Below are 13,076 nucleotides of genomic sequence, written 5' to 3' on the forward strand. Positions count from 1 at the left end.
TATACAAATCTTATGAATTCTCTTTTTAGCAATTGTGAATTGGTCTTATATACGTAAATGTCAAAAATAAAATAAAAACAAAACTGCGTAAATTTCTCATACAAAATTACAAAATTTTCGTTTTCTCGTGTTTAAATGTTAAAAAACAAATTAATTTAAGTGTCCTCTTTAATATTTGTTAAACCAAATTTTAATTTATATTCCGGTTAAATAAAAAACAACAAAAATATCGTCTAATAAATTTCGTAAAAGAAGAAAAACAATGGACCAACTTGTCGATTGGCAAAACAATTATCAAAACATTCGGGATCGTGGCCAGCACTTGCTAGACACTGAAAAATGGGCCGATTGTCGATTCCTTGTTGGTAGCCCACCCAACCAGAAGCTTTTGCCAGGTCATAAGTTAATTTTGGCAATGGCTTCACCTGTTTTCGAGCGAATGTTCTATGGAAATTTGCCAGATAAAACTGATCCCATTGTGATACCCGATGTCCAGCCGGAAGCCTTTCATGCCATGTTAGAGTACATTTACTCGGACAAGATCAATATTAGTTCTTTTGACAAGGCGTGTGAGTTGTGCTATGTTGCAAAGAAATACCTACTACCCCATGTTGTTGCACAATGTACGCACTTTCTGTGGGCAGATTTGAGCCCCAAGAACGCCTGTCGGGCGTATGAATTTGCTAAGCTCTTCGATGAACCACGACTCATGCAAAGCAGCATGGAGGTAAGCTATAGACGAATAATCATTTACTTAAGTTTTTTATATTTGAATATTTTTTTCTCAGATTATTGCAGCAAAGACGAAGGAAGTCTTGGCAGATCCCAATTTCTGTGACATAGAAATGTCTACATTTCTAACAATTCTAGACTGCGACAAGCTCAATATAGAGACCGAATTGGACTTGTTCAACGCCTTATTGCGTTACGCTATGGAACGTGGCTGTATGCCCGAGGACGACGATAATGTGCCCAGCACCAGTGGGAAGTGTCAAGTACACGTCGATCAATCAGAGTCCCAACCAATCGATGTAGAACACCCTGTTGTGGATGTGGAATCAATGCATGAGACCATCGAACCCGACGAGATGGATGAGCCCAAAGTAGAGCCATCTGAGTCCGCCGAGCAGCTTCAACAACACGAAGAAGAACAAAACGTTGATATGGATGCCCAGAGGAAAATCACCGATCAAAGTTTAATGAAACAGGCTGTGAAGAAAATTCGTTTTCTCACAATGACTCCCCAGCAATTCGCTGAAGGTCCTGCTCGGTCAAAATTATTGCAGCAGAATGAGGCTCTTTCGATTTTAATTAAAATCTCGAGTCCGTGCATCAATGACTGTCCCATGCCTGAAGGTTTCTGCACGTCTCGGATTTCGAGGAAGGTTAACTTTCCGCCACCAAGCAGCCATGATAACTACGACGACTATCGTCTCTCTCCCTCGGATAGAAAGAAGCCACTTCTGTTTCCCGCTTTGAGTACTTCAGTCTTCGACCTTACTCCTCCCAGTATAAACAGCCGTTTTGCCGAAAGCGATTTGACCAACGACACAAGAAGGTCCTATTGTGTGCGCACAATTCAACAGCAGTTCGACTATCGCAACACTAGCGTCACCGATTGTGGTCTGACTTTCCAAGTGGACACCAACATAATGATTACTGGTTCGTCTCTTGTCGTCTTATCAAAACAAGCTTCCTCCGATAATTTTGCCTACTTTCAGGTGTCCAAGTACCCACCCAGGTGTTGTGTGGTGAATTGATGAATTCAGCTGGATTCTCGGAGCGGTACGCCGAGATCCTCTACGCTCACGTCCAGGACATGCAAGGTTCTCGCCTCACCTACACTCATTGTACGTCACGTGTCCGATACGATTCGATGCTGGAGATTTCCTTTGACAGGCCGGTTTATATCTATCGCAATCGCATCTATAAAATTTATGTAGTCTTCAACAAGATCGGTTGGTATCCGATGTACACGTGTGTGCCGGATATCATTTGCAATAGAGTTAAGTTTATGTTTAATGTTGGAGCACCAGGCGAATCTGTGCGCGATGGATTGATACGAGCTATTGTATTTTTGCACACTGACAATCAGTCACCATCGCCAGATAGAGCTGCCGTTATGTTGGAATAGAATGGAGAAAGATTTGTTCGAATTGTTTTGAAGCGCATAAGTAATATTAATTACCTATTATAGTTTGTAGTTTTATTGTGTCCTTTATTTTGTTTTATTTTTAAATGTCTACCGATCTTTATTTATCTTAATAAACGTATTAGCCAGTCTGGGATAAAAATGTTCATTTAAAATTTAAAAACGTTGCGTTCTACAGTTAAATCTCTCATTAAGCCAAACGCATATTTATTATCCTCGGAAGACAAACGATGCTGCTTTATGGAACGTTTAAACAAATCAAAGTCCTAGATTTGGTTTCCTGTAAAAAAAATTGAAAGGGAAAGATAAATGAAATATCAAGGGAGGTCTAGAAATACTAAATATCTTGAAAAAATAAAGAGGTCCCTGAAAATTCAAGGGTGGTTTTGAAATATCAAGGAGGGTCTTGAAAAAAATAAGGTGGGTCCTGAAATATCGAGGGAGGTCTAGAAATATCAAGGGAGGTCTAGAAAAAAAAGGCGGGTCTAGGAATATCAATTGAGGTCAAGAAATATCAATTGAGGTCTTGAAATATCCAAGGAGGGCTAGAAATATCACGAGAGGTCTAAAAAAAATAAGGCAGGTCCTGGAATAAATATAAAGGGATGTCTAGAAATATCATGGAAGGTCTAGAAATATCAAGGCAGGTCTAGAAAAAATAAGGCGGGTCCTAAGATATCAAGGGAAGTCTTTTTTCTTATCTCTGACCCTGGTAAGTACACTATTAGTGTTCTATCTCCTCTAGGCACATCTGACCATTGTGTCATGTCAGCAAATTTCTCGTGTAAAAACTCTCCAGTTAAAGAAAGAGCTCCTAAGAGAACCGTTTGGCAATACGAGAAAGCCAACTGGGACGGTCTCAATAATTACTTCAGGATCTTTAACTGGTCACTATGCTTCCTCGATAGTGACGTTGGCACCAGCGCTATTATGATCACAAGATTGATTCTAATGGGAATGAGAACTTTTATCCCGATTAACTCCATTTGTTAGCTCTTTAGATAAAGCAAATCTCTTTGCTTTGTTATGACTCCGCCTGTACTTGATCGAGTTAATGATTCTATGGGGCAAATCTTTTTTCGCACTCGTACTGTAGCGAGAGTCCTAAAAGATCTTAACATAAATAAATCTGCTGGTCCGGATGGTATCCCCGCTATTGTTCTGAAGAGGTGTTCTTCATCGCTGGCTGTGTAAGCTTTTTCATCTGTCCTACTCCTCAGGTCTCGTTCCGAGCGGATGGAAAACCGCATTTGTCCAGCCAATTCCCAAAAAAGGCGAATCTTCCTCACCGTCTAATTATCGACCGATTGCACTTACGTCCCTCTTTTCCAAGGTCATGGAAACGCTGATTAATTATCAGCTTAAGAAATATCTTGAAGAACGGAAGCTTATTAATGACCGACAGTATGGCTTTCGTAGCAATAGGTCCACTGGTGATCTCATGGTTCATCTCACCGAACAGTGGAACAAATCTTTACATAGTTTTGGAGAAATTAAGATTATTGCACTAGATATTTCAAAAGCATTTGATAGGGTTTGGCATCAGGCTCTCTTATCGAAAATGCGTGCTTTCAGTTTGCATGAATCCCTCCTTTATTGGATTAGTAATTACCTCTCGGATGGTTCGATACAAGTAGTATTGGATGGATTCAAGTCTGAAAACAACAAAACAAATGATGGTGTGCCCCAGGGCTCTGTTCTATCTTCAACACTCTTTCTCATTTTTATTAATGATCTCCTGTCTGCAACATCTAATCCAATACATTGTTTCGCTGACGATAGTACTCTTAGCTTTTCATATTCGTTTTCAGATTCACACCCCTCTTCTTCGGATGTGGAACTGCAACGACAAAATATGATAAGCTCATTAAATTCCGACCTAAACAGCATTGTACAATGGGGAATAAGAAACCGCGTGGAATTTAATGCTTCGAAAACGCAATGCTGTCTTGTATCGTTAAAGCGAAATATACCCCCTGCCATTATCCATAAATGGCACTTGCATCGAGGAAACTGAACATCTCGATATTCTTGGTAGGTAGGTACCAACCACCTTTTGTGGAACGATCATATACGCGATGTCGCCAAAAATGCCGCAAGATGTTTGGGTTTTCTAAGGCGATGCAAGAAGTTTTTCTCCCCCTCTGATCTGGCTATTATTTACAAGCCTTATATACGTCCAAAGCTTGAGTATAACTACCATATCTGGGCTGGTGCTCCTGCAACTTACTTAAGCCTCTTGGATAGTATTGAATGTAGAGCATTTAGATTGATTGGTGATATTACCATCATAAGATCATTTACGTCACTTTAACATCGTCGAAATGTTTCTTGTCTCACCCTGTTTTACAGTTATTTTAATGGTTTATGCTCTAGAGAAATAGCCAGCTGTATTTCTCCCCTTAAACAGTTCAACCGTAATACTCGCGCTTCTAGGAATGCTCATCAATATACCCTTGAGCCCATCTTCGGTCGTACTGTCAAGTACAGAGATTCGTTCTTTAGCCGTACTATGCGAATGTGGAATGCCTTGCCACACTCTGTCTTTCCCAGCTATTGCAATATTCAGGAATTCAAAACCAATGTGCACCTACATCTCCTTTCAACCCGTCTCTCCCTTTCCTAGTGCTCACACTGTGTCTACATAATAAGGGTATAATATCCCCTTGAGTGTGCGCTTATTATGAAAAAAAAGGCAGGTTTAGAAATATCAAGGGAGGTCTAGAAATATCAAGGGAGGTTTCAAATATCGAGGAAGGTCTAGAAAATAAGGCGGGTTCTGAAATATCATGGAAAGTTCCGAAATATCAAGAGAGGTTCTTGAATATCAAGGGAGGTCTTGAAATATCAAGGGAGGTCTAGAAATATCAAGGGAGGTCTAGAAAAAATTAGGTGGGTCTAGAAATATCAATTGAGGTCTAGAAATATCAATTGAGGTCTTGAAATAAAGGGAGGTCTTGAAAATTCAAGGGATGGCTTGAAAAAATAAGACGCATCCTTAAAACTCAAGGGAAGTCTTGAAATATCAAGGAAGGTCTTGAAAAAATAGTTCTAAATATCAAGTGAGGTTTTGAAATGGTAAAGGAGAACGTACACTTGTTTTATTTTTGTACTTTGATAATTTTGATGCTTTTATGCTAGAAAGAGAGGTCTTGAAAAAATAAAGTTGGCCCTTAAATTTCAGGGGATTTCTTGAAATATTAGGTTTTGAAATATTTAGGAAGGAGGGACAGTTGTTTTATTTTTGTATTCTGACTATTTTGATGCTTTGTGTGATTTTGTGATATTTAGTACTATTTTTTTTACTGCAATCCAATTTTAACATCCAAAACCATGTTAGTTTAGAAAAATCACATCGCACAATAATTAGCATAGGTACAAAGGTTAACTTTAGCACAGATTACACTGGTCAACAAAATTTTAACTTTTTTGTGCCACACGGACTTTTTTTTGATATTTTTTGCTTTAGTTGTTGATCATAAGAAAAAATAAATATAGTTAAACTAAATTTGTTGCCCAAAGTTTTTATATTATTGGGTAATTTAAAATATTGATAAAACACAGATCTCGTTAATCAGTATTGTATTTTTCTTTCGCTTCTGGTTGGTCCCTTTTAATTGTCCAGCAGTAATGCACTAATATATTTGGGTTCCATTTGCCCTGGTATCACTTTTCCATATTCAAAATGTCCTGATGGAACCTCTTACCGTGCTCGTCGCTGACAGCCCCGAAATTGTCAGAAAAAAAAATCCAGATGCGGACTAAAAGGTGAATCTTATAAGTGACGTGTTGTAACCCAAAGCTTTATAATATATGTCATAAGCAGCTCGCTTACCAACGCTATCACTCTTGTGGTTACCAACAAAATTTGCAACAACATTTTTAAAAGCCTTCCATGCAGATTTTTCTAAATCGCTTAGTTTTTAGACGAGATCCTAATAGTTCTGATTGTTTTTTGGACAAACTTAGATCCCGAACTAAATCATTTAAGTCTCCTTGAGTTATGAAATGTGGATCGTTTGTAATTTCTTTAAACTGAAAGCCATCGTTCTTGTCAACACATTTACCTGAAGTGGACGGTTGTGAATGGTCATTCTCAACAGACATAGTTGCAACTGCTAATAGTTCTGGCGATTTTTTACAATCAGAGACTGGTCTTATAACTGAAGATAAGTTAGGGTAAATAACTACAATAACTTTTTTCTTGTAATTTATACCGTTTATGTCAGTGAGACAAAAATAGTAATCCGAAACGTGATCCCGCTGTTCAGTCAGTATCATGATGGGTATTGCAAACGGCATAAGGTCGTGCGCATTTCTTCCAGTCGGTTAAAGTTTTCACACACGTTATGCAACAGACATGAGGAGCCCAGGATTTGTCTTGACAGGTGACAGAAAAACCAAAACGTTGGTGATAACACTCCAACACAAGATTCGTAAAGTTTCGTCTTTGTTTTTTTAATGTCAGTTCTCTCGATCTTCAGAAAACTCTATGCTGATGCAAACACCCAATACAAAAGAATTTGTCGCGCCAAAAAATCATCTTTTGAACAAAAGGCAGTAATGGCTATAAATAAAGCTAGCAACTCTGTTCAGTTCTGGAAAGCTGTTAAAACATTAAATGAATCAACGAATATCATCTCTCTTAATTTGGATGCACAAAGTCTTCAGGATCACTTTAAGTCCCTCCTTAATACAACATTATTTTCTCCTCTGTTCCTGTACGCGGCCCCACTTGTGATAAACGACTTCCTTGATGCACCTTTTTCGATAGCTGAAGTTAAAAATATCATTGAAAACTGCAAATCAAACAAAGCACCAGGAGATGACCAAATTCCGTATGAATTCTACAAAAATGCCACTGATGAGTACATTGCCCTACTAACAAATGAATTTAACCGAATCTTCCAAAACTCAATAATTCCTGATGAATTCAAGAAGTCCATTATTTTCCCACTCTTCAAGAAAGGAAACGCTGAAGATCCAGCTAATTATAGGGGAATTGCTTTCTTAAACACCATCGCAAAACTGTTTGCTGGGATTATTGAAAATAGATTGTCGGATTGGGTTCGAAGAAAAAGAATTTTGTCAGAGTTCCAGGCCGGCTTCAGGAGGAGCTACTCAACGATCGACCATATATTTTCACTATACAACATAGTTGACTATTATCTTCAGAACAAGAAAAAACTGTATGTGTTTTTCGTTGATTTCCGTGCAGCGTTTGACTCCGTCACCCGTGATCACCTCTTCTATAAGTTATCCACGATTGGTTTGTCAAGCAAAATAATAAATACGCTAAGAGCACTGTACACCAACAACACAGCTTATGTTTGGGACGGAAAATCTATCTCCGATGAATTTAGAACAGAAATGGGACTCAAACAAGGATGTATCCTAAGTGCTTTGCTTTTTGTCTTATATATAAACGACATAACAGATGCTGTTGGCGGTGGTATCTCGTTTGGAGGAATCAAAATACCAGCCCTAATGTATGCAGATGATATAGTTTTCTTCTCGGAAAGAGTAGATGGCTTGCAACTTATGATGAACAAATTGAAAGACTATTGCAAATGTTGGAACCTACAAGTCAACTTATCGAAATCGAAGGTAATGATATTCAGAGGTGGTGGTGGCAGAAATGCTAGAAATGAAAAGTGGTCTTATAATGGGGAAACGGTAGAAATAGTGCGAGAATATAAATACCTCGGGGTTTTATTTACTTCGAATCTTAACATGAAAAAACATCTAGAAGGAAAGTTGAAAGAAGCAAAGCGTGGAATTTCAGCAGTTTGGGAACGCTGTTTCAAAAATAGATGTATTGAGCATAGTGCTAAGCAAAAACTTTTTCGATCTACAGCGTCAGCTATCCTTCTATATGGCTCCCAGGTATGGGGATACAACTCTTTCGAACTAGTTGAAAAATGCCTCCGATACTTCATCAAAAGAATATTTTGTCTTCCAAATAATACACCAAACTACATGCTGTATCATGAGACAGGAGTCGCTCCAATGTTTATGGAAACATTATACCTACATTTTAACTACATCGTTAAAATTTTCGAAATGTCAGATGAGAGATTGCCAAAAATCATACTGAAAAACACCATTAGAACATCAGGAAGTATGCCAACAGAGTGGAGAAATCTTGCGGCTTTCTGTAACTCAACGCTAACGGTAAATCAAAATGAACAACTCGTTTTGCTCCAGGAAAAGTTCAAAGCATTATTAGAACGATTTGGAAAAGCGCTCTATGACAGATACTTATCCGAGGCACGAGAGTCAACCTTTAGAAGCTACTACAGTCGGTTGATTTTTGACAATAGACTCAATACATATTTCCTCAACTCGAACCAATTACATAAGATTAGTATTATCTTCAAAACACGAGGAGAACTTCTCCCTCTCAATTTTATTCCCCACCGTCCTGACCTGCCAATACTCTGCAGTCTGTGCAATCGCAACGAACGTGAAGACATAAAGCATTTCATCGCAATTTGTCCAATTTTAAATGAGTTTAGGATCAGACACTTCGGTAAACAAAGTCTGAATGATACTGAGCTGCTTGACATACTAAACGGATCCGTTGGATGGGATGCACTTTACTCGTATGTTGTTGCTGCGCTTCGATATAGAAATTGTATAGTAAACGAAGATTTCTAGATACCTAAAATTGTTATTTGCTATAATTTTGTTTTAACCATTGCCACTATAAATATTATTTGTATATTTCAAAATGTCAGTCTGGTAGACGGCCATAGGCCAAACCATTGTGACTTAAGATAAGCTTTTGTTGAATATATAACAAATTGTTACTTTGTACTTAAAATGAAATAAAGAGTCAATTAAAACTTAAACTTAAACTTATTCGAGGTGTAACTTAAACTTATGTCAGTTCTCCGCAAACATAACAAAAACAGTTAGGATCATTGTTACACTTCCTCGACATGTTCACAGGGTTAATAACAAAAAAATGCTTAAACAAAAAAGGGTTAAAATGCAACCACAAATATTTTTAAAACGGTTTACTTGGAAGCGCTTCTGTTAATTTGCTGCATAGTGCAAGTTTTGAGTTAAAGTCAAAGTTCGTGTGGCAAAACCAGTGTTGACCAGTGTTATCTTTACATGTCCCTATGATTTTATACATAAATATTTTCTTCTACTTTTTAAATAAAATATATGAACTAATCGGTGTTCTACATAAATTATGTTCAAGTGCGAATAGACGTATTATAAGTTTCGTCCGGCTTAATATAATTATTTGCATTGTTTTTAAATACCCACATAACTCTAAAGTGTGAGAAAGTGTTACTTGTAGAGTGTTTAACCTGAATTAATTTTTTTTTAACTTCCATCTATGAAAATAATTCATTAAACTATCCAAAAATAAAACTACTTTTTTTAAATTTTGAGAATCTTGCATAAGTACACTCTCCCAAAATAATTAATAGTTAAAAATCGTTGTCTAATTTCTCTTCCATGTATAATGGACCGTATGACGCGTTCTGGAAAGGATGAAAAAGAAAAAGGTGTCACCTTTACACCCCCCGAAAACTCAGGGAAGCAAGAGATTAAGACAAATATTTCTGCTTCATCGAAAAGAACTGGGAACAGCGTTGACCGCAATGAACTAAATCGCAAGTTTTTAACTCCTTTAAACCAAGTTCAACCAGGAGACATAAATACAGATGACGTACTTTCTCTTTTTCAGGAGTAACAAATGAAGTTGTTGTTGAAAATTTCCTTGCAGTTAAATCTAATGCAATGGGGGTGGACGGAATTAGCCCTATTTTCCTCAAAGCCATTTTGCCTTTGTTACTGCCTTTTTTAACACATATTTTCAACACCGTTCTTACTACTGGATTTTTTCCTTAAAAATGGAAATCAGCTAAAATTATTCCTATCCCAAAAAAATCGCTATGTGATGAATTCAGACCGATCTCCATTCTTCCATTCTTATCAAAAGTCTGCGAACGCATAATGCAAACTCAACCTAATAGTTATGTACCGAGTAATAGCCTCTTAGTGAATATTCAATCAGGTTTTCGACCAAAACACAGTTGTACAACCGCGCTGATGAAAGTCATTGAAGATATAAGATCCGAACTTGATAAGGATTGTGTCAGTGTGTTGGTTCTTCTCGATTTCTCGAAGGCCTTTGATATGGTAAACCATTCCTTTCTCCTAAATAAACTGCGTCAAAAATTCAACTTTTCTCCAGAAGCGATCAAACTGTTGTCCTGTTACTTAACCAATAGGAAGCAAGCCGTTTGTCTCGATGATCAGCTTTCCGATTTCCTTCCCATAGTACGAGATGTTCCGCAAGGATCGATACTGGCTCCACTCCTTTTTTCCTTATATATTAACGAAATAGCGTCAATAATTATGCACTCTTCAAAACATTTTTACGCAGATGATATTCAAATATATCAAAGCTGTGCACTAGACCTTATAGAAAACTGTATTTTCAGTATGAACGAGGATCTTGAGCGAATCTCTAGCTGGGCAGAAAGAAATGGTTTAAATCTTAACCCAAGCAAATGTAAATGTCTTGTCATCTCTAAAAAAGTGTTAGATATATCTTATTTTCCATCTGTAATGCTCAACAGCATTTGTTTACAATTTGTAAACTCATCAAAAAATCTAGGAATGTTTTTCAACAGAACATTGATCTGGAATGACTATATATAAATTTAATAGTAGGAAGAACATACGGAATTCTCCGGAATTTGTGGACTTTTCAAAAGTTTACACCATTAAACACAAGAATGATTCTCGCAAAAACACTAGTTATCCCAGTTCTAACTTTTGGTTGTGAAATATATTTTAACTGTGATTCTGCCAGCAAAACTAAATTAAAGGTAGCATTTAATAGTACTATTCGTTACATATACGGACTTAGAAAATACGATCATGTGTCTCATCTGAGCCTGAAACTCCTTAATATGTCATTTCAAAGCTTTGTTAAATTTCAAACAGATCAAATTTTTTAATACTTCCCCGTTTCCAATGTCTTACATCTGAAAGACAATTTTTTATAGCTGCAATCCGCCTTTGGAATTCACTCCCACCTCATCTGCGAGAAATAAACAACGCGCGTCGATTTCAAAATAGTTTAAAACATTTCTTTATTATTCAAAGCAACTAACTTCTAATTTTTCTCCTCTATCTTTTCTGTCACTATTAACCTCTTTTTCCCCTTTTTTCATCCTAACTCATAAATTCCCGTTCTATTTTTCTTGTTTATATTCTTTTTTTTTGATTTCATTAAAATTTATATTTAGATATTTAAAAATCATTAAAGTTAATTTTTGCTCTTTTTTTTAAATAATTAAACTTGAACAATGTACATAATAGATATAAACTATCACGAATTTATAAGATTAATCTTACCGTGTTAGCTATACACCGTGAAATAAATAAATAAATAAATAAAATAAATAAACATGAGAGGGGATAAAAAAAAAATAGAATAGCAAAACTCTAAAAAAAATATAATAGTAATTGCACCCCCAAGCAATATTTTGGCCTAATTCCAAATCAAACTATGTACGTGTACCACTCATTCACTCACTCGCCATCACCGTCAAACTCAATACCCAACCCAACCACAAGATCAATAAGCCAAGCTTATTGTCTGGCTTAAGTGCCTGCATCGATTACCTCCATATATGCATAACTCTACTTATGTTGTGTCCGAAACTATCTATGGTTTAGAGTGCCGTGACTCTCACATAATCTGAAATTACGCAACTCAGTATCGTATCAAGCTTTGTGTTGTTTTTTTTTGGATTTACACTTCATCAATAATCATATTGTTCCCATAGAAAATCCATTGATTCCACTGAGCTGCAGGTAAACTAAGCATGTGGACCGCCGGCCGCCGCCACCAATACTCCTTAGCCGCAAAAAACAACTATCGATCAATCTGTAATATTATCTAGCTACCTATATAGAAAGGGTCTACTCAACCAACAGTGACACTCACTCGCGATAATGGAACTGAGGAGATACCACCACTAGCCACCACGGCTTGTCCAATATCCGTACTCCTCTGTGCATACAAGAAACCAAGAAAAAAGCAAAAGCTTTCACTATCATTGGGGCTAGACTGACTCACTGGCTGGTGTCTCATACGAAGGCGGCTGATGGGGCTGATGGTTGAAAATGTAAAGTTTAGGAGGTCTTTGTCGAACTGGAACATGTTTGATGTTAAATATTATGCGCTAAGAGTTGTTTGTCAGTTTGGCTATAAGCCCAATCCAAAGCTGAGTCTTACTTGGTCACAGCCATCTTAAGTCAGTTGATTTTCGATCGCGGCTTAGCTTAAACGGAAACGGAGAATACCATCACCGCAAAGTAGGAAGTGTCTGTGTCTGAATTGTTGCGTCAAATTCGAGTCGAAATTTTAAGCGCATTCAAAACGAAAATAAAAAATATAAAAACTTTCAACATGAAACGCTTCCAGACAAGTATCCTAATTGTTATGGGATTGATAAGTCTTGGTAAGTTCTTGATTTAATTGTTAATGATTTTTAAATGTCTACATATGTAAATATTCATACAAAATTTTGTGTCGTAACGAATTCAAATCTATGCCACAATGTGGCAGTGGCATATTGATATCAAAATGATAGATTAAACCAATCGTTCAGCTTGAATAGGGTTTTGCAATGTAGTTTGTTTTTTGTTTTTCGCTTTCAATATTATGTATACTCGAGTGTACCTTCACTTTTAAGTGCTCACTGCACTGGGTCTTGGGTTCGGGTTGTGATTTTTTTATTTTCAAGCCCCGAGGGGCCTTTCAAGTGACTGCGTCGCTTTAAGTCCAAAAGAGACCCCCGAGTAGTTCTATACTCTAGATTATATTGTGCACATATCAACCTTCTTGGGTAGGTAGGTAGGTACCTTAGAGAGTGGTTTTGTG

At 37.1% G+C, this 13,076-nt stretch overlaps 2 protein-coding genes across 2 annotated transcripts in view; both read left to right on the forward strand.

Annotated features, from left to right (window-relative positions):
* Positions 1 to 65: 65 nt before the first annotated feature.
* LOC129946538 (uncharacterized) lies at positions 66 to 2,294 on the forward strand. The gene is made up of 3 exons (XM_056056758.1): positions 66 to 727; positions 789 to 1,662; positions 1,722 to 2,294. Exons 1-3 carry the CDS (start codon positions 263 to 265, stop codon positions 2,132 to 2,134), a joined length of 1,752 nt encoding a protein of 583 aa, XP_055912733.1. The 5' UTR covers positions 66 to 262; the 3' UTR covers positions 2,135 to 2,294.
* Positions 2,295 to 12,437: 10,143 nt separating this feature from the next.
* Positions 12,438 to 13,076, forward strand: part of LOC129946809 (protein obstructor-E) — a 30,118-nt gene continuing 29,479 nt past the window's right edge. Inside the window, exon 1 of the mRNA XM_056057153.1 lies at positions 12,438 to 12,654. Coding sequence (XP_055913128.1) covers positions 12,603 to 12,654 — 52 coding nt within the window. The 5' untranslated portion in view covers positions 12,438 to 12,602. The remainder of the gene's footprint in view (positions 12,655 to 13,076) is intronic.

The sequence above is a fragment of the Eupeodes corollae genome, chromosome 2 (assembly GCF_945859685.1).
Source record: "Eupeodes corollae chromosome 2, idEupCoro1.1, whole genome shotgun sequence".
In the NCBI taxonomy this organism is placed as follows: Eukaryota; Metazoa; Arthropoda; class Insecta; order Diptera; family Syrphidae; genus Eupeodes; species Eupeodes corollae.

What these genes read in the sequence shown, in the direction of transcription:
- LOC129946538 (XM_056056758.1), top strand. Translation starts at nt 263, where the DNA reads ATGGACCAACTTGTCGATTGGCAAAACAATTATCAAAACATTCGGGAT. An exon ending in TCATGCAAAGCAGCATGGAG is followed by an intron (nt 728 to 788) that starts GTAAGCTATAGA and finishes TTTTTTTCTCAG; the next exon opens with ATTATTGCAGCAAAGACGAA. An exon ending in CACCAACATAATGATTACTG is followed by an intron (nt 1,663 to 1,721) that starts GTTCGTCTCTTG and finishes GCCTACTTTCAG; the next exon opens with GTGTCCAAGTACCCACCCAG.